This window comes from Lepidothrix coronata, unplaced genomic scaffold (assembly GCF_001604755.1).
Source record: "Lepidothrix coronata isolate B3197 unplaced genomic scaffold, Lepidothrix_coronata-1.0 Scaffold59, whole genome shotgun sequence".
In the NCBI taxonomy this organism is placed as follows: Eukaryota; Metazoa; Chordata; class Aves; order Passeriformes; family Pipridae; genus Lepidothrix; species Lepidothrix coronata.
The window spans coordinates 4,473,695-4,496,476 of record NW_016690239.1 but is presented as its reverse complement, the minus strand read 5'-3'; the positions used below and the strand labels follow the sequence as shown (position 1 = coordinate 4,496,476).

General features: G+C 37.7%; 1 protein-coding gene across 2 annotated transcripts in view; it reads right to left on the bottom strand.

The window, feature by feature from the left end:
• Positions 1-22,782, bottom strand: part of GPR158 (G protein-coupled receptor 158) — a 186,153-nt gene that overhangs the window by 51,486 nt on the left and 111,885 nt on the right. For both annotated transcript variants that reach the window (XM_017817275.1, XM_017817274.1), the window contains exon 6: positions 214-323. In XM_017817275.1, coding sequence (XP_017672764.1) covers positions 214-323 — 110 coding nt within the window. The remainder of the gene's footprint in view (positions 1-213; positions 324-22,782) is intronic.

Sequence of the window (22,782 nt, the reverse complement as noted above, 5' to 3'; positions counted from 1 at the left end):
ATGTATATATTTTCATCAAATCCTGTCTGCATTTATAGCTCTCGACTGGCAATTAGCAGCATATAATTTGAACAGGAAAATTGAGGAGAAATACACAGTGGTTTTAAAATCAGAAACGGCACTTGTTTATGATAATATCTGCAGCTCTTCCATCTAAGTACCCACACAGATTGCACATACTCCCACAGAGATGGAAATTAATACGTGAAATACCTGTGCAGCTTGAGCGTCACAGTTCCATAAACAGTAGCAAAGCCCAGAAGACGAACCCATCTTAGGAGAACACAGCGAAATACGCTTGGCTCAAAATACAAAATGACAACCTATAGAACAGAAAGATAGAGAGAGCTTCAGTACTGCTTTCATGAGAAAGTAGTTCTTCATTCAAATGCAGAATAGCTGCAAAACAGGACAGCAGACACATTTCAGTTCGTACTGCTGTATATTTAGATTCTCTAGTAAAGCAGCGGGATGATCTGATCAACCAGCTGGCACAGTTATAGGCACCAACTTCTTTTGAAGGGAGCTGGCAAAAGCCCTGTGACAGACTGTGAAGTGACAACACTTTTAAATGCAATTCCACTGACTTTTCTTAACTGAGTGAAAACATGTACCCAGAGAAGAGGATAGAACAGACAAGGACATTTTCCTTGAGCTATTCCAGTAATATGCAGCTGGCCTAATTCTGGTTTGATGGGCTGTATTTACTAGGTTACACTTCAAAGTCACTCCTAATAAACCTATCAAAATTATAGCTGCTCATTTTTTTCTGCCAAACTAAAGTGATTGCACTAGCCTCTCTCTATCCAAAATGACAAAATATTGATGACATATTTGACTGTTTTCTTCCCCATACATTTTGCCTAAGCTATACCAAATCTCCCTATGCATCATCGCATTCTTAAGGAAAATAATCTTTTTGTTCACCTACATATTTCTCTAATCACAACAAAAAGGTCCTACCGGCCTTTTGCACTATCTACTAAGTACCATGCATGAGGACAACATCCCATAAGCAGTAAAATAAAGCTACTTCTGCAGGTATAGTGCATATAGAAGCTTCATTACCAAGTAAAATGCCATCCTTCTCTAAAACAGGACTGCTCAGTGGACTCGGTCACAATTTGAACCAAGAATCCATTTCTTCTCATTCCAACAGGCTTTGTCCCTGCTGTCCGGAGGCATGATCCCATATTCCTTCTCACCACTGGTCCCTTCCTTCTTTCACCTCACCCCACCAGGAGCCTGATGTCTCAGGGATTTGGCTGTAAGCTGCCCCTACACCACCTGCAGACCCTGCTTGATCAGCAGTTAGACCCTGTGCATCCCACATGTCTGACTAAACCTGATAAAACGACCCATAGTATAAATTAATTGGGTAATCCTGGTTCACAAAAGAAAGTACTGAAACATTTCAGGCCATCTGCCACAGCTTCATTTACAGTCAGTACATTCTGGCAGCAGAGGTAGTATTATGCCTACTGGCTGCCACATGGTATTATTTTCCTAAGTAAATGCTCTTCTATGTGGGAATTCATTTCCAGGATTCAGCCAAAAGCCCAGGACTGTGTCCTTTGGGTGACACAGACTTCTTTTAGAAGAGTGAGGACAAAAGTGGCAGACATGGGCTGAGAAGCTTTTGTGCTTTGCTGGCATGCTTTTCTTTTACAGAATCAAACTATTTCTTTTAAAAATATGTTTTGTTGGATTAAACTGTGCTGCAAAACTTAATCTGCTTTTTTTCACTGTTATTGGACTGAGATGTTTCAAGGTAGACATTTTCTGGGAATATGACAACTTCTCCATGTAGGGAAGGAAGGGAACAGCATGCAGCTTTTCTCCTTGGAAAATCAGCTGGAAAAATAAAATGCATCCACACACGCATGACTATGCTTGGGCAAACAGAGCATCCAGCAAAAAGTTTCTCAGAAAGACCTGAATGATAGCAATGACCTCTTATCCTAATATACAGTTACATACATTAGGACAGTTGCAGAACCAGAGCAAAGTCTGTAGCAGTAATATGCCTCCTGAGGTTTGCCAGGGGGTAGAAAACACCACGTTTCATCTTTGATTCTTCCAAACTAGAAAAACAATGTCAAAAAAAGACTGGCGCACAGAGATCCTGAACATTTCAAAGTCGATCTGAAAGCAGAATTTTTCAGATAATTGAAATGGGAAGGTCTGAAAACTCTCCAGGCATAGAATTTTCTGAACAAGGGCAACTGCTCTCTTTGCTGTGCAATCTGACACAGCAATTTCATCTGCAGTAGCTTGTTGAAATATTAACTGCTTGTGTCTAGAAAATCTCATTGATTTGCACTGAATCATTTGTATGAGCAGCTGAGGCATTTGGCTAGATATCAACCAAGAAACCACCACTTCAAATGCAGCACAGTGTGAGCCGGCATGTGGCACCTCACCATGAAGGCTGCAGAGGCAAGGCTCTGTTGCAGAAAACTGGTCTCCTTTTTCCTTTTGAATACTGACACAGTTTACCTGCTCCTTTGCCCAGTGGTGTAGGACATTGCAGAAGCACGACTTGATCCAAGTTTGAATCCCTTTTGGATCTTCCTGTGTTTATACAATGAAGAATAGTTACAATGCTCTCGCAAGGGCCAACATCCATTTCTACCTATTTTTGCATGTGGTCTGTCATGGACCTAGGCTTTGAAGAGCAAGAATTGCTATATGTACACTTCACTTGCTTCCTAGGCTTTCCAGAAAGCTCTTCTGAGAATATGTCATTCCCATCAGGGCTCACCAGGATGTTCAGATGACTGCCCTCTCTAAGCTCTTGTCAGCATTAAGTCTCTTATAATCACCATGAATTTCAGAGGCACAATTTTTAAATTGAATAATCTTTAATGGATTAGAGCCAAGGGGCTATAGAAACACTGCCCTGAAATCCATGCTCAATTTTTTAATCTAAGTGGAATACAATTCTTGTAAAGAATCTGGTCCAAAGTATGGCTGCTGCACTCCATCCCTCACTCTCCCTAGGTTTAAAAAAAAAAAAAAAGAAACATAAGATAGAAGTCTTGGTTTAGTTTCATACCAGCCTCTTCTACCTCACCAAAAACCCCATTCACTACTGTTATTCCCAGATCTAAGCTTTCTTCAAGTGACAAACAACATGCAGCAAAAGGTTGCTGAGTTCCAAGTGAGGAGTGTAGGATGAAACCAGGATTCACCCACATATCCAGGCTGCTCTCAGCAGAACAAGGGAATCCCTCTGCAGATCTAAAAGACTGCCCTGCCCACCAAAAATCTGACAATAATTCATTTTCCCTTTTTGCTTTTATAATGCATTAGACCATAACAGCAGCATAGATCCCACTAAAAATGCTTAGAGGTTTTGCTGATGGATGTAATAAAACCTCTTTACTATACATAAAGAAATGTGTTACCTGTTTTGCCAGCACCTGGAATTCACTTAAATACCAGACATAAGTTTCTGTTACTTAAATAGCAAAGATCAGGGAAAAAAATATTTGGAAACCAGAAGAAGAGAAGCCAAACAGTGACTGTTCATGTACCAGTTACTGCAGCTGTGCGTGAGACTTCATGAACTATCTCATCTTTGTCATTTGGACAAATGCATTTAGATGTCTGCTTTTAAACTCAATGTGTTTTAAGCTATTATTATCCTTGCCAAAACACCGTCCCAGCAGTCACGCTACCACTTGTGGAGTCAGACATGAAAAGACTTTCTGAGGTCACCAGCTAACTGTCAAGTGTGTTTAGAGCTGGAGAATTACGGTCATGGAAGAGGGACTTAGCTTGCTGACACAGCGATGAGCCAGCTCTGTTATTCATCTCACGTGATGAACAGACACGCACACTCTCTAAAGACAATGGCTAAAGTCAATACAGGCACCTTGCACAATACGGCAAATTTTTGTTATCAGGACAGGTAGGGCAGTAAAAGTGCAAAGAGAACTAACACTTAACAATTGAAGGTTGAATATCATAATAGAGTTTGTTGTCACAAAAAATTAGCAATTAGGGACTTTTATAGGATCAGTGCCATTGCTTCTTAAAAGATAAACAAATAATCTTTAGAAAGATTATTTCAAAAAAAATCCACCTTATCACAGCTCTGTAATGTTAACAGTAAGCAATACTTCTGTGCATCACAAAATACTCTTTTATTTTTCAGATTAACTTTATTGTTAACATTAAAAGATGGTTAATTCTGCACTTCACCTTGGGCACCAGATACAGGCAAAAATATTTTCATACTGTGCACTTCCCCAAGGTGCATTAACTGGGATAGTAAATCAGCTCTACTAGTGCAAATTCCGTAGATAACCCAGGGATAAAGGTACCTTGAAGAAGTTCGGCTTCAGCTACTTGAACAGAATCTTGGCCTACAGGCTTCAAATACATATCTCCATTGGCTAGAAAGGTACTTCAGCATTTATTTTAGGGAATTTGCTTTACTACATGTCAATTAATAATCTCCATTAGGAGGACTAAACCAAGCATTCTATAGCCAGCTGTAACTATTTTGTAATGTGTTGAAGACAATTTGCTTTTCACCTCGATTTTTAAGCCACAGAAGTCACATGAATAAATCAAAAACTCATTTTCCTCTTCAATCATCAAACTGCTATACTCCATATTGAGAAGGAATGGGAAACACTATAACGTCTCAAAAGATCAGAAGTCGAAGAACTTTAAAAAATACATGTGGTTGTCATTGCTACAAATCCTAAAGCTAAACATGAAACATTTTGAGCAGGACCTTAACTCAAAAAGCGTCAAAGTGTTCATTTTTGAACCCTTCTTAATTTTTCCCTCGGTTGTAGAATTGTGGTAAGGTTTGGGTTAGAAGGGACCTTTAAAGATCATCTAGTTCCTAGTGCTGTGAGCAGGGATGTTATCCATGTCAAATACATGGAAAAGAAATTCAGAGTTTAGAATTTGAGCATCAGCATCATCTGGTTATGGATGAGAGATGAAAGTCACCTACTTTAGACAAAAGTGATGCAAGAGTAATAGTTATTTTCTCAATTGCAAATAACCATATTTTTCTTAAAATTGTGCACACTTAACCCACAGAGCATGTCAGGAAAACTGTCTACTTTTTATATTGAACTTCAGAATTTTTTGCAAGTACTCTGCACAGTTCAACGCAGGACATGACACAGCCATTTAACATAATGCCTTTCGGGCTAATTCCATTAACAAGCATCTAGGAGATACTGTGGAGAGATCTATCTGATCTGTTCCACTGCCCAATACCATCTGCCCTTGCCTGACTGCAACAGCTGTCTAGGGCTGTCTCTAGGCAATTCTGCTACAGAACAAGCCATCAGATACTTCCTTTCAGTATCCTGCTGTGCTGTGAGATGGGCAGTCTTCCTTCTTCTGCCACGTTTCAGTAGTTTCTTCCAACACATAAAATACTCTCCAGGGTACATCAAGTCACCTATTAATGTTTCAGTCCTAATACTGAGAAGGGATTTCCTGCAACGGAGATGCTGTTTGCAATGTTAGATAAGCTTGCCATCCAAACTCATAACAATCTGGCACTACACTTCCTAGAAAAGGGACCAATCAATCCACTTCTATGTGGGCACAATGCCATCCTAACAGATGGGCATGAATGGAGGCATTCATGAGCCTGTGTACACTACGGGCACCACATACCACTGTTCAAAACATGAGTCACAGCTCAGATCATCTGCTTAGGTATTAGCGAGCGCACAACTCCTTATCCAATCCTGTACTACCAACAGATATTTCCAGTGCAACTACACAAACCACTTTAGAGGTATGATAGCAGCTGAATATATACTTAGGTTAATTACATAAGAACACTTCCTTCCATTTGCATCCCATTTTTTTAAACTATACGTGCTTTTTAAGACATGACATTTTATTCTAATACGTCTGCGAACAACAGTACCATCAAACCCCTCCATCTTTGCAAATCTCACCATTTTAAAGCAAAGCTGTGCCAGATCATCAGCTCACTGCCTCTGTAAAGCACTTTGCTGCAGGAAACCACAGTAACTACTCAGTAAGTTTTATTCTTGCCTCTGAATTGGAACTGAATCAAATTCCCAGTACACAGCACTGGAGGCACTATGCTGCTGGGGGCAATGCATTTCAGATAAGATGTATGTCAAAGTCAAAATACTTAGAGTCACTTAAGATCTTTTGGGTTTCTTCATAAAAGAAGACAAGTTTTTCCTAGTCACCCACACAAAGTCCAGCTTGAAATTCTGCCTACTGAAATCCTCTTTTCCTTCCCACTACACTTTCACCTGTAGATATTCACTGCCTGTCTTAATATATATATTAATATATATTAAATCTCTGTCTGTGTCTGTGTTTCAGCAAAGACACGTCTTGCCTATAAAGTCTTTTGGAAGACCACGACCCAGTACAAGCTCCTAACCACCAGCATCAGTGTAAAATACGAGGGCAGACTTCTAGAACTTGATTCATCAGAACCCTTTGCTATCACTAGGTTTTATTACACTTTGGATTCATCCCCATCAGGCAGTAACAACAGATCTCTAAAGCTCTTTATGGAACAAATATTTTAATATTTTACAGAGGAGCTCATTTAGCCTCCTGAGAGATATTACTGGTGATTAAGCAAACAGAACCTTCAAGACCATTCTGGTTTGACACAAGACTGCATACTTAGAATGCCTTTTTAATGATATATCTTCAATTATTTTCCCTCTTTTTTTTTGCTCTGTTCATAAGCCAGATCTCAGCTAATGCTTGACAAGACACCCCTGAATATGTTATTCTGAATATGTCCATGTGACTTCCAAGATGCTGTCAAGTCTTTCCTCCAATTTGAAGAGAAAAAGTGATATACCACAGATCCTACCAGCTCTGGAAATACTTATAAATAAGTGACCTGAACATATGGCCTGAAAATGCATTTATCTGCCACAGATTCTAGCCCCTGCTTAGACTTACTAATTATCCAGCTTCACTGTTCCTATTAATGTTGGTCTAATGAATAGTATTCTAAAGTCAAGTAATAAAAAATCAACATATAATCCATGATGGATTAAAAAAGAGACATGTTTGCACTCTGTAAACAGATTTGATCCTCAACAAATGAAGTTTTATCCCAACAAGGCTCACGCAGTGGAGAAGGGCATTCTGGGACTTTTTCCTAATAATGGCTAAAACTTTGTCACAAAACAATTCCTCACCTTATGAGAGACATCAACTGATGCCCTGGCTGAATCAAGTATAAATGCTAAGGGTTGAAGGGTACCCCAAGGGTCAATTCACAATCAACAAGAGAAAGGAGATACAAAACAAGACAGCACACCAGGTCTGTACCCTCTAACAGGGAAAAAGCTAAGAACTAGTATTAACAAAAAGACTAGACCATGCTGCTGTGGGAACCATCAGGGGAACTGAGGAGACACAGAAATTACCTTGAATCACTGAGTTATCACATGTGTTCTCTGCATCTATTTCCAAACAGAAATTATGCTTAGCTTTTCATTGTAATAGAATAAACTATTTATCTTTAACCATAAACTTCTCAAATGCAAGAAGAGATTTCAATGGCACTGGCTCAGGGAATGATGATCCTAAGCAGGTCATTCAGGAAGTTTCCCAGTCTAAGGGGCTATAGGCACTGAGCTGTTGGAGGTGGCAAATCCCATTTCTTGTGGGCAAATCCCATTCTTGTCCAAGAAAGGCGTCTTCCTGACCTCTGTGAGTTATTGGATGCTTCTGCAGCATGGAGTACAAGACAGGGAGAAGGTCTGAAGCTCAGAAGTTCCACTGAGACCATGACAAGGTGTACTGTAATGAATAAATTACCTAACACTGAAAAATCCAAGTCTGAAAAAAAAATATATGATAGCTCTAATAATATCCCATCTTAAGACAGAAGAGAAAATAAAGTCTGAATTACATACTAAGTTTTCCTTGTTCTCATTCAAATGTACTTCTGCTTCACCACTATCAGAAAGCAAAAGAAGCAAATGAATATTCTTCAGGCAGTCCAAACAGGAATGGGCTTGGCTGGCCCAACAGATCTTCTTATCCATCTGCTTTGATGTGCCAGTTATTTGTCTGTCTTTGGTATGTGTCTGCCCCTCATACATATGTTGGTTCCCTCCTGACAGCCTCACAGTCTTTAATACAGTTACCCTAAAAGTCACCTGAAGAGCCTCAGAAGTCAGTCCTTGAGGACTTGAGAGCTGGCTCATCTCAGTAGTTCAGAGGCTTCAAGCTGGTGAGATGTGGACTTGGTTGGACATCCACTTAAGACATTGCCTCACAAAGATTAAAATCTGTTCAAACAAGATTTTTAAAGTAATAACTGTTGTGCTTCAAAATTTAAAGCCTATCAGAATCCATGTCGCTAACTGTGCACAGGAGCTTCTCCTGACTCATGCAGGTCACCAGCCACAGTTTTGAAGCACAAAATAATAACTTATCTGATTTTAAAGATACCTAAGAGCTAGCCAGGGAGTAGGAGCCTTTGACTTCACTGAAAGGCAACTACTCAAATATTTAAAAAATATCTGGCTTCTTGCCTTCAAACAGAGCTTCAAGCATTAAGAGCAGTGTAATTAACACCAACACTGATGTAGTTAACACATTTGATGTTCTTCTTCCCAAAATTATACAAAAAGGCCTTGGATTACTTTCCAGTTAAATACTGAAAGAGAAATGAAAATGTGGGTTTCCTGATCAAGCACATGGTCAGGTTTTCAGTGAAGCTTATTAGACCTGATCTGCCAGCAGGAACACTAAAAGCAAATAAGAGCAGATGTGACATTCAAGGCTTCAGCCACATGCACACTATGGATGAGAAGAGAAGCACAAGTGAAATACAGAGAAGCTGAGCTCCTTAAACATTCAGTGCTTCTGTTTTCATAGTGTGCATTACATTCAAAAAACATAATTCAAAATTAATGGAAATAATTTCATCAGAACATTTTATCTAGACAAAAGGTATGATGTATGGGCACACCAAAAATTGTTCTCACTGATGTAAAATTATAAAAGTGGAAAATCAAAGGAAGTTGTAAAGTCAAAACATCTTCTAAAATATATGCTTTTTCCACCAGTTAACTTTTATAATGCAACTATTTCTGTCATTTGTTCAGATACATTTTTTCCCATGTAACATACCACTTGGGTAAATGACAACAGTCAACTGAATGTTCTAGTTTACCTACTTTATATGTGAAAACAAAACCCCAGACTTACTGGATGCATTACTATCACCTTTTCTTAACAAAGATGTGGTCATCAAAGAAGCAGAAAGAGAAACATTTTAAGGAGCTGAAACATCTCTAATGAAAAAAATTGACATCTATTCAGCCCAGTCATTTGCCAAATCATTGACACATTTTAACAACAGGGTTAAGGGTATGCTAGTTTCATTATTTTATTAAAAACAAGGAAAATCTAACAATCAATTTTAAGACCACATCTGATTTTAGGAAAAAGGAATCTTTTAGAAACATAATGGTAAAGGAATTTATATTAAAATAAATCTTGCAAGAGCTGCAGCTAAATCAAGACATAATAGACTAAATTATTCAGAGCAATTTGTCAAGTATACTTAATGCAAGACACAGGTCATACAAGACTTGCATAAAAGTCACACAGACTTTTATATCTCAATACAGTATGGCTGAAATCCTTAGAAATATACAGTGCAGACAGGGAGTTTTATGTGAGTATTTCAAAATACTGACTTATACCTGGGGAAAAGAAAACATGCAATATTTAGAGTTCCAAAAATAACTTATCCCCTGGTCTTAATCTATAAAAGCCAGTGAGGTATTTAATGCTGAGTTTGTGAGAAAAAAACTACCTGATGGTTTAGGTTCTTCAGGAATACCTCCTTCCTGGCTGCATGCTCTCTCTGAACTACATATTGGCAGTCAAGGCAAGAATTCTATTGACATCAGCTTTTAAGACTGTTATTGGGAAGAGATAATGGGGACAGATCAGGACTTTGAAACACACTGTTAAACCACAGCAAAAAGCAGGACAGAACCAGCTGCAACCCCGCTCAGGAAAGTTTTTGTCAGTATTTATTTTGACAACCAGCAATTTAGAAAAACTCTCTCCACAAAATACCAGCTGGACACCTCAATCCAGCCAGTGCTGATTAGTTTACTCCAGACATCACTGCTGGAACTATCGACTTTTAATTTTCAGCTTATGTACCCGTAGCAACAACAGCAGTGGGGATAAGCCAGAGGCCACAGTGTGACAAACCTCCAGAGAAAGTGCTGGGAACATTCCATCTCCTAATGTTCTGTAATGAAGAATGGATGCCTTTCTGAGAAATCTGCTATAGGTAAACTAAAGCCATCAGCTTCAGCAGAGAGGTAATTGGATGAATAGTAAAAATGAGTGACATACTCTGCTGGCATGAGCAGCATGAACATTAATCTTAAATCTACACTAACCATTTCAAGCAAATTATGTCACTAACATGATTAATTAATTATGAGTAATTAACAAAGTCCAGAAGAAACCAGCCACAGCTGCAAACTCAAAATTCACTCCGCAGTAGAAGCTATGGAAATAGGAATGAAAAACCTCTTCCTAGTAGAAAGACATTCTTATAGTTCTTATATCACAAGGATATGAAAATTGCTATCTTCAAAAAAAATTGTCTGGACAGTATGCTTGGCTAAGAGGGCCAGAGTGCTCATGCTCTTTGGTTCTAGCCAAAAGTAAAAAAAAATTGTTTAAGATAAATCCATGCAATAAAAATATTTATGCAGTATTGAGCAGATATTGTAAAATTATTATGACCGAGAAACTAAAGTAAATTTAGCAAAATAAATTCCTATATTCAAGGTGATCAAGCTCTTCAGAGATTTTCTCTCAGTCACATATGATATCTAGGTGATTTTTAAAGAACAGCATAAAATTAATCACACATTTTTATAAATATTTATGCATCTATACATTTAAAGACAGAAATAGATTTGATGCATTTGTTGCTCTCTTTCAAAAGTTAGCTACTTTTCATGCAGATTCAAAAGCACATTGATTCCAAAATAGCAGCATAATTCAAGTATATCTGCGCCAATGTTTTCTTCTTGATGAAAAGCAACACAGAACTTGATCAGTATCAGTTTTCTGCAATCCTAAGCAACTCTGATATACACTTTATTGCAGAAGGGTTCACAGGCCATCTCCATGAGCCATAAAACACTCCCTTACACAATATGTGTGGAAGTCATATTTTCTACATTCACTCTCTTCCACCAAATTCAACTAAGGTGATTTGATACTATAATCCATCTATTTCCATAGGGATGATAAATCTGGTGTAGAGGTTCTACACGCCTGAGCTAGGGAAGACAAGTGAATTGTTGAAATCCAAGACAGCCAGGCTAAAATCCCTCTGTATTCAGTGGGGAACACTGTATGCAGAGGCCAAACCACATTGTTCTTCTACAGGCACCTAAGGTAGGTTACGAGTGCTGTCCTCCAGAGGTCCCTACTTTTCTCCATGGGCTATAAAGGCACCTTGGGGCAAAATGGGATGTTCAAAGTAATTAAAAAAACCCCAACCAACCAACCCTGCACTGCAAATAGCCACTCCAAAGTTTTACTCACAGTTCTCAGCACTCTTTCCTTCTCAAATGCAGGCAGTTAGCAACCTGTCAGACCATGTAAAGTCCATCCTTCAACTCTGAAATACTACAGAGGACAACAAGCTGGAAAAGGCTTTAGCCTGATTTAATATTTATTACTATTTTAAACTGAGTGTCACAAAGGAAGCAAAGAACTTTAGAACAACTCAACAGATTTGGAAAGAAATGAGCCTAGAACAAAAGGTATGTTTCGTGGATTTTAAGGGGGATGCAGACACACAGAAATAAGATGCCAAAGAAAGTAACAGAGACAGTAGCTCGTTGAGGGCTATGTACTGAATGGACAGGTGTCATTTAAATTACAGAAGAAAAGTGAAAAAGTTGTAAAATGAAAAGTAATGATCTCAAAGGAGGCATATTGGATACAAGATGCCGAGAAGCTATCTTGAGCAATGTATCAGCAAGACAGCTGGATGAACTCAGAGGAGCCTCTTCTTTACAGATCCCAGGAAGAATATTTCCTTAATAGTTCAAGAACAACATATTCAACTCTGAATGAGCAGTCTTCAAAAGCTTCAACACGTGTAGGTGGCAACCAATTAAAGAGAACAACTCAGAAAAGAAACCTCCCCTTGGAAATGCTGCATGGAAGTGGAAAGTAGGAGGTTTGGATCTTGGGGCAGAACTACAGGAAATTGAGCATGGACTTGAAAAACTTTAAAAAGAGCAGTGGTTGAGAATTCTGAAGTACAATGGTGCAGGAAAGAGAGGAGTCAGGTGACACAGGTGTTGCACAATGTGAAATCACTGACTGGAAGAAACTAGGGTAATAAATCCTCCTCCTCCGGAAAACAAAGTTTCATGACACCTCAATGATTTGTATTGCTGCTCACCACCTGAACAATCAGCAACAGTGAAAACCCTAAGGGACAACAAGCAAATCTCATCCTTCAAATACTGCATTTTCTAACCTTTGCATACGTTCAGGTTTTCCATAAAACGGCATTGCCAAATGCACAAATAAATGTATTGATGAATTCTTAATTGTCTGACATGGGCAATTTATTTTTCAAAAAGTAACAGAGAAGCCACAAAACATTTGAGATATAAGGTTGCATTAGACAGGCATATCTTTGATCTTTAACGGTTTTTTTTGGTTATCATTAAAAACTTCAATCCTCTCTCTCATATGATACAAAGTCTTTTCGGGTCATAACGATTTGAACTCAGACACTCAGAACTGCATTAAGACTTGCGATTTGTTTTGCTGAACTCTGCTTTTTCTGTAACTTAGGGTTTGTTTAATGTGAATATAATTGCCATTTACTTTGAACATGTAAAGTAACTGTACATAAATAAATTGTGAATAAGGAAAAGAAACTCCAAGGAGCTGATTTTTTATTATTTTGAAAATTAAGTAGGATTAGATGAAACAACAGTGCCCTATCTGCAGTGCAACAATTAGCAAGTTTCTGAGGAAAGTTCTTGACAATAAATGATTTAACCTGGAAATCAACTAAATTCAAGCTATGTTTTTACAGTGACATCAGTTGAGGGCCATATGCTACTTTCTGCTCATACCTAAAAATAACTTAACCATTCAGTTAGAAGCCAGATCTCCACATTTTAACCAACAGGTAATCTAACCAATAGGTAAAATACTCTCCCTACTGCTCCGTGGAGTTGGATAAATATATGTGCTTATACCCATATACTACTGCTTAATGAAGCCATGTGAAATGGAACAATAGCAGCACAAGAGGCTGAACACTTCTCATACTCGAGCATCTTAGAGCCAAAGCATTAAAGCTTTCTTCAAGGTGGTATGAGTTTGTATCTTCTGAGTCAGAGGGGGAACTGAACCCAAGTGCCACATCCAGAAGAAAAACATTAACAAGTGGAATACTGAAAAAAACCACTGTCTGTAGGCTGTGTTTTTTACCACCTATGCTTGGTAAGAAAGTGAAGAAAGGGTTCCAGTCTGCAGCCCATGTGAAGGAAGGCATGTTCCCATGCAGAAAAACGAGGCAGATCATAAACCACAAATTCCTCTCTTTTCAGCACACCCAACTCCCTAAGAGTCCCTGACTGGGAGCACATGGCCCTCTCATGCCAAGAGTACCTCACTTGACCTCAAGGCACCAAAACTGAGCAGTGTAATATGGAGTTGCAATGCTTCCCCAATGGGAAATTGAGTCCTTAAAAGACTTGCCATGATAAAAGTTGAAGCTGTATTAGGAAACACATTCCCTACTAATGGCTTAACTATTCAACCACATTTAGTCTCCTCTTTTCAGGGACACTGACCAAAATAGCTATAACCAGTACCTGCTGGTTCCCTCCTATTGTGGCAGCTGTAAAAATAAAACATTAGAAATACCAGTCTTTCAGGGTAAGATCGCTCATTTGCATTCCTGGCACATCTCACTTGCACGGTCCACAAAATGCATTCATTAACACATAACAAAACAGCAGAAGGAGGCTTTCTTCAAATGTTCCACTGCTTCCTGAGCACAGGGGGAGTCCTCCAAACATTTCACTGATTTATCAAAAAAAAGTCCCACCCTCTATCAGGAGAGACATATTCTACTGCATTTTGTTGCGAGGCAGTCCTCTGCATTTAACTGCAATTATTTATTTATATGAACTTCCTTCTCCATCCTCCCTACCAAGCTGCTTGTGGTGTTGGATAAACAACTGTACAATAAAAAAAACATAAAAGCAGAAGGACAAAATATTTAAGAGCAAAATTAACAGTTGTCACCAGAACTAAGAACAAGATGGTAAACAGAAACCAAAATAACTGAACTCCAGGAGGCCAAGGAGAAACACAGCAATTTTTTAAAAGAGAAGTCACACTCTAAGATAGACAGACAGCAATGAGATAAACCAACTAAGTGGTGAGACCCCATATCTGAGACCGCCCAAAACAAACATTTCAAGACTCACATTTAGATGAGGAGCTGTGAGTACTCAGAAGGCCATGACCTTCTTTTTCTTCAAGGTTCTTGAACATTTACTATATATATAACAACTATTTATGATTTAAAACAAATCCATTCTGGCAGATTTTGACGGGATTGATTGTGACATGTCTGAGAAAAATGCATTACTTTAAACAGTCTGAGGAAATGAACCTAGCAGATTCAGTGTATCATGCTACAAAATTTCATCTACTTTATGAAAGACATGCATGGAGGGTAAAAAAAAACCCAAACATTTCTTCGAACTTGCTTAGGTAACTACAAAATCTCAAGAATGTCTGATGTGCTCTCTAGACCAACAGAGCACTCAGTGTTTAGCGACAGGAACTTCTCTGTCCTCTGTTTAATTTTCTTTCTTTCACTCTGGTTTCAACTTTTGTCCAACTTTTTCCTGTTATTTAACCTATTTCTTAATCAGTTAAGACTAAACACTATTTGAAGTTAGATCAAGTTTCCAACCTTTTTGTTTTCATTTGTTGACAATAACAGAGAATGATTTTTCTCAATTTTACTGTCTTCTCAAGAATTCCTTGTCTGTCAACTTGCTTGTTTAATCTGATCTTCTATTATTATTATTATTAACAATAGCATTACTAATTATGGCATCAAATACAATTAATTATCTATCAATTTCACATCTTCAAGTTCTTAATCACATCTGATGTCTGATATACACACTGGAGAGTCAAATCAGAAATGAGTGCCTTTCACAATTATATCATTTGATATGAAAGGCTTTTGATGTTATCAGGTTAGCCCAGTTTATAGGTACTTGTGGAAAATCTGATATAGTAGAGGTTTCCTTTCCAAATGTAGTAAGTACAGATGTCACTTATCCTAAAAAGACAAGTTAACCTGCCTGAGAAAAAAGTGCTCCTTATTACTTGTCAAATCCCACAACCAATAGCACAACACATCAAATTTCTTTTCCTGTAAATCTAGCAATGTGGAATGTTTTTGGTTCCAGAAAAATTACATAAAGAGTAGCTAAAAGTGAAATTTAGATTTTTTTTTAATGTATTCCTGGTGACATCTGAAACTGACAGATACCTTGTTGCTGTCAATAATAAATCTATTAATCTCACTTAAGACTTACATGGTAGGTATTTAGAGTATGTTTCTGATTCAGCTATCTTTCAAAATTCCTGGATCTTTTTTAAAGACCTGAGCATATGATATTCCAACAGAGCCTTATGTTGAATTAATGGGCAACATATATGTTCCTTACGGTTTTAAAATACTTGTTATGACAGCATTTTGCCTTCTCGTAGCAACAACTGGTGATTACTTGAACAGAGAGTGCCTGCTACTATGGCAGTAACTTATTTGGATTATGATTTCAAAGATGTAAATATGCCTTAAGGCTTGGAAAGTAAACACACATTTAATAAATATGGATATAAAGAGCTGACTAAATAACCCAGTACATAGACTTCTATAGATCAGTTCTTTACAGGTTTCAAGGCAGTGCCATCAATAAAGACAGAAAAAAGGATGAGCTGACTCTACGGGCCAGGAAGCTCTGCCAGATTTAAAATAAAAAAACTCCACATTTCAAGGATTCAGCATGTTGGTGTTGTCAGATTTGGAATTTAAGAGACAGAGCTGAACACTGAGAACACATGCTTGTATACAGCACCCCAGTACATGCTATATTTGAGAGGATTAGGCTAGTTAAAAAACTAAGCAAAATTAGTAGATTTAACAACATACTACTGGAATATATATAATTGAACTCTGACTAATGTGACAACTTACATTCTTGGATTGACATAGAAAAAGAGATCTGAAGATTAAATCACAGCTCCATGTTTCAAAAACATTGGTTATTTAACTATTTTCTGCAGAAAATTCCAAAATTTAAAAAGAAGATGTAAGTCTGAACAAGATACGATACTTGAAGGGAAAGTGGAAAGCACTTCCTTATGCCAAAAAAACTTCCTTTACTTTTCTTCCTAAATGTCATCACAGTCTGCATAAGTGCCAGCATATGACATATAAAATATACCTGTTTGATATACATGTAACAGGTTTAAACATTTCCTTCAGTGAAAGTGATAAAAAAAGTTTTGGTCATGCAGGAAAAACAGTATCAATATAAATTTATTAGGAAAAAAAAGTTAAATGAAGAACTATTAAGATTTCCCTTTATCAAAAAATGGTTTCTCACCAAACTTTGTACACGCACCACGAAGCACAACCAAACCTCTTTGTAATACGCTCTCAGTCAGCAAGTGCCCACAGGGACGACGCGCTGCTGCCGGGATGGCAGTCGGCCACGGGAGCAGCACAGGGCACGCTCTCCCATCAGAAACTCTTAACACAGCTTGACTCCATCACAAAGCACTGAGACTGCAGCACACCCGAGGAACACACTCTGCCTTTGTGGTGGATCTGCCCACCACAAGTTGCACCAGTGGAACACATTCGGAATATGTAAGGATTTGTGTCTGTGTATGCTATGGATATGGTTTGCATTTTCCAATGCATTTGGACCCTCAAATTACTTTTAAAACCAATGACCCTGACACTGACAAAGTTTCCAGGTACTCCAAGTATCTGCTTAGGTTTACTTTTGCCTGCTTTTTGGCTTACTGCCTTTCTCACTAGCCTTGAGTCAATCTCACACTCGACATACAAAGCAAGAACCCTCTATTGTCTGCAATATGTGAGAAGACAACAAGACATGTAAATCGGTAATCCTTACCTGTCAAGGGGTCTAAGGCATCTAAATGATTAGCTTCAAGACCGACTCGTGCTGTAAGTCACAAAAACCTTGTCTAATGTAGCATACATCTGAGCCCCTCTCCACACAAACAAACCCACCCAACTCATGCCAATGCCAAACTATGGAACATTTAACTCCCTTCTGAGCCCTCTTCAGCTGTTAGTGGGTAGGATCCAGCCTTATTGGTAAGGTCAAACCAAGGGACTGAGTAACCTCACTCAGGCCATGGAAAAGCAGTTTTAAATCCCTGGTTAGTGTGAGGGAGTACAAAGACCCTTATCTGTAAAGGCATGCCAACTGTGAGGCAGCTCAGGCATCGGAAGCTGGCCTGTTCCCAACCCACTCTAGCAGAGCTGCTCCAGTTTACATGGAATGCTTGAACATATTCACCAGGACACTCTGTACCTTATGAGCTCAGGTCAGTCCCCTAAAAATGAACAAATCTGAGTGAAAAACTCATCATTCCGTGACTATTCAGAAGAAGACTGGATTATTCATTTGATAAAACTGGGACCTCTTCTTGCTCTTGCCCCTTGACAATGCAAGCTTTCCCACTGTTCCTCCTATAATCTTAAAGCCCATAGATCGATGCTTTCTAGTGAGAGTTTCTTTCTGCTTTGTTTATCATCTAATGTCTTTTAATGCAAGTTGGATGCAGCTCCATAGAAATTAGAGTAGTTCTGAAATACAGTCCATGTGGGACCAGTGTCAGGCTTTTTCCTGTTTGTACTTCTATGCCTTAATCTTTTCAAGCCTAAATCAAATATTCTCAGATCATTCTCATAAAGTACCTATAATTTCTAGCACTGTAAAAAAAAAATGGATGCTACCAGACCTTTGGAAGATGAAAAATTCACCATTAAATGTGTCCTTGCTCACACCTTTAATAAAATATTTTTAAACACTTTCATTGTTATTATTAGTAACAGCCATTTGTAACGTGATTCTTACTCATTGATCATGACCCTGCTGTGCACGGCACAGCTAAGCCAAACATCCCTGTACCAAAGAGTTCATAATTTAAATATGAGACGAGAAACCACACATCAATACAGAGGAAGCAAAAGGAAAGAATAAAAGATTTATCTTATACAATTATGTAAGTGGTGTTTTAGGAAAGAAAAAGAAAGCTTGCAAGGAGTAGTGAGAAATAACTGTATGCAAGCAAGGAACAAGCACTGAATGTACAATCTGTGGTTTTACAGATATCTTCTATAACATGTAGTCGTGATAATAAAAGTGCTGACTGTATCAAAGTACAAGATGTCATTTGTGTCTTGTTTTCATTTCTATACTGTTTGATTGCTCAATTTTAGATTAATTTTCCTGTTGCTACATTAGACTTTTTGCTGTGTTTCAAAGAGATCTCTCAAATTCTTTATTCGATTTTCTCACTATCATCCTTTCCCTTTTCTCTTTACATTGCTTTTACTGACTAAACAATATGCAATAAGGCTTTAGCACCCTATTATTTAAAATATTAACATCAAATAATAATGAAAATTGCAGATGATTTAAATAATTTAAGTTTGATAAATTATACACTGTAAGAGAACTGTATAAAATGTTATTTTCATCCACTTACAATTTTTTTGTTTGATGAAAGAAAGTCTCTTTTTATCCTCTTATTTTCTATGGTTTTTTGTCCACATACATTACCTGGGAATTGCTTTAAATTATTTTTAGCTCTGAAATCCTTCTATCCGTTTCCAATAAGAGTTTTGACTGAATTGGTATATTTTCCTTTGCTTCTTTTTTTTTTTTCTCTCCCCCAAGAACGTCCAGAACTTACTGAACTGCCTCATGCCACTACAAGAAATCTACTTTGGGTTCAGATTTCAAAGGGAGATCAGCACGTGAACACTGTATATCAGTTATGAAGTACAGTATATTTCTTAATAGCTTTCTCAAAACTTGCATCTATTTGCAGGTCTGTGCTTAGTTCCATAAAGGCATAGAATCTCAAAATCAAAGTTTGTATAAAACACTGCCTGTTGAAAATAATGCTTTTTTATGTGGTCCTAAATTATATCCAAGAAATAGAAGGTTTATATCACAAAGGAAAAAGCTGCTTTTTGTAAAGACTAATTGCTTGCTCTAATGAACATTTTCTGTTGCATCCACAGTATTATTATTGCTATTTCTAAGAACAGAAATCTCATCTCTGCCTACTTGATGTGATGTATGTTTAGACCCAAGCACTAATCTTTCAAGTCTCAGTTTCAGAAATGAATCTAGCTAGTTTCATAGCAAATTTTTTACCTGCTGGCCCCTACCACTTCAATTTTTTTAACCCTGGCAAAGTAAAATTTTGAGCATTTCTGTCAGATGACTCTACTATTATCAATAATAGAAGAAATACAGAATACCTCGGACACTGCTACTTGTTCATGTGTTTTGATAATTTTATATTGCAACTCATGTCATATTTTAAACTTGTCTTTGCTCTCATAAGTATTTATATTACTTTTCCTAGTTTCTACAAGTAAACAGCTAATTTCTTATTTACATCAGGCAATAAGTGGTCTTGGGTTAACAGCATTGATTTAAATCCCATTGATCTCTAACCCCAGAGTTTAGGAATGAGAAGTTTAGAAGTGCTACACAGTAATGAAAAATTTGCACTATCACTAATATAACTCCGTAAGATTTTTCCAGTGCAAAGATTTCATTAGTTAACATATAATTTTCCCTGTAAACTGAAAACTGTTGAACTTCTAGCAGTTGTTATTAAAAACCATAAAGATATCATTGCCTGCATCTTCTAGGTACTCAGCATGCAGAATGACTGAATAAGGGCTGCCTCATCTCTGATGGATAAAATCTCCTTTCTTAAGGATCTCTTCCAAAAACATCAACTCTTCTCTTTCTCCATTGTAATGTATTGAATTCCTCATCTCTCCTAATCATTAACCATTAATCACCCTTCATGGTGCAACACTTAAACTCTTAAGTTGATGGTTAGGAAATACCTAATGCATTCATACATAAAAGAAGAGAGATCGAGAAAGAAAAACAAATGAGAAAAAAAAAGCATATTTCAGCTCCTGTATTATTCACAGTGAACAGGCTTTGAGATGGAGACTCTGTCTTTTCCTTTTCCTCTGTGTTGATGCCGAGTTCTCTGTCAAGTGACATGGAAATTGATAGGTAAAGTATCATGTTTTATCACTCAGTTGTACATTTTATACTGGTTTATGTCTTACCTTTAATATCTCAACTTCATATTCCAAGGCATGGTGAGTTATGATACTGCCACTATCCCTCTGACAGCACTGGTTTACAACTGCACTGAATTTCATATCAGAAACAGCCTGGTAGTATCAGCTTATCTATTTCAAGTCTTCCTTAGGCTTGAACTGCTACTGCTTTCATTTTGCTTCAGATTCTTGTTGGGGCAGATCACAACAACAACACCTGAGTCTAAAAAGTTCAGGAAAACTTAAAAACAAGATACAGACCTTCCACTTGACGATAGTTGTTGCTCCTTGGGTCTCAGGTATGAAAGCATGAATAAACAATGGTGGAAGAATATGAACATGTCTCTAGCTTTCACTGAAACCCAATGGGTAAGTGAAAAAGAATGACTGAAATTTATCTCCCATCAACATGCAGTCTCTCAGGTGCTCAACTGAGTGATAAAATGAGTGAAGGTAAATCACTGATAAAAGGGCTATGCCCTACTGAGAATATGTACATGACAACTACAACTTTTAATATTTTCCTTTTTGGCACAGTTCAATCCTGGCTCATCTATACTACCTAAACTTCTTGTCTCTTTAGTTTTACAGTTTAATAAAAATAGGGTATATCCTTTTTCATTATCTTTCCTGTAAAAGTTCCATTGCATTTATATTTTGAACTAATACATGTGAGCGCCTTATCTCATGTATTAATTTTTTTCATAAGCTTTTACATCACTACAGTAAAATTCAAACATATTCTAAAGCATCATGCCTATCAATTCAGTTCACTTGCCAAGTGATCAGTGTGGTCATCAAAACATGTTTGTCTGAGAAAATTAGTCCAATCCTTTCTAGCTTATTTGCTATTAAGATCCAACAAGAGTTACATAAAATAAAGTACATAATAATTCAGTAAGACCTTTTTCCTGTTTTCTTACTCTAATCCAGCAGAAACAGTGAGGTCAAACAAGGACTTTCACTGATTTGATTTTTTTCAATCAGGTGATCTTCAGTAATTCTTTGACTTGAAAGTGGCACTGCTGTGGTCTCCTGCTCAAGTGTCTAATGGTTTAGGTTTAGAGAGCAGAGCAATGAGGATGAATTATTACAGCATGGTTTCAGGCTTAAGTAAGGAACATACCATGAGTATTTCCAGCACTATTTTCCTCCATATGAATGCTCCCACATTCTACCCTTTGATAACTTTTGTGTTTCAAAGCTTTCTATGATCAGAAAAGAGTTCCCACAATTTTATTTTTCAAATGTAGCAGATTTTTAACTTGTGCATGTGTTATTGCTCATGCTATATCCAAAAAATTTTAAAACTCCTTGCTAAATATTGTGCATTGTTCTTCAGGACTGTGGTCTGGTTTTATAACACTATTTTGAAAAGAATATAATAATGTAGAGTTTCATCTATATATAAGTTTATTCATGCAAGTTATTTCAGTGGAATTATGAATAAAGAGGAAAGACCACAAGATTTTGCCCTGCTCCCCTCACCGCAGGATTAATTTCGCCGAATGAAGGGCTGGCAAGATTGTACCACACAAGTCCCTGCAAGCCAGCAGTGCAAGACAGTAATTTAAAATAAAAAGGTCAACAAAAACCCAGTGTGGCAGTTGGTTCAGGTCACCGGCTGCTGTCCTTTTCTCTCCAGCTCTCAAGTCCTGCATGCTTACATACACTTGGCTATTCACTGAACTTAGAGTCTGACAAATGTGTCCTTCAAACTCGGTTCTCAAAAAAGCTTTCAGAGTAGCAAAAATAATACTAGCCTCCTACAACACTGTACTGTACCTTTGTGGAAGGGGAAAATTGAGTTTTGTCACGGTATTGCAATTATTGTCTCAAGGATGAGCATGGGAGTCCAAGATGTGAAAGAATAGTAACATCAGTACCTGTATGTTCACTGACGTATCTTCAGCCTGTCATTTATAAATCCCACTATATGTTCCAGCAACATCACATATTTTATCACTATTCAAAGAAACTACAACTATGTGACTTTACTGTGTGCCTGTGCATTGCCTGGTTGGGGAGTCTCTATCCTTGCAGGTTTTTAAGACCTATTGGATAAAGCCCCTAGTAACCCTGTGTCCTGGTTCTGGCCAAGACAGGGTTAATTTTTTGCAGTAGCCAGGAGGGCATATTGGCCAGGAGGGGGAAGGGACTGTCTTCTGGGGAGAAGGAGTTCCTTCTGGTGGAGAAAATGTGGCAGGGGGGAGCTGTCCAGTATTGTTTATTGTCATGAGGCCCTCGTGAACATTTTTGCACATGAATCACTCTCTCTCTTTTGTACACTT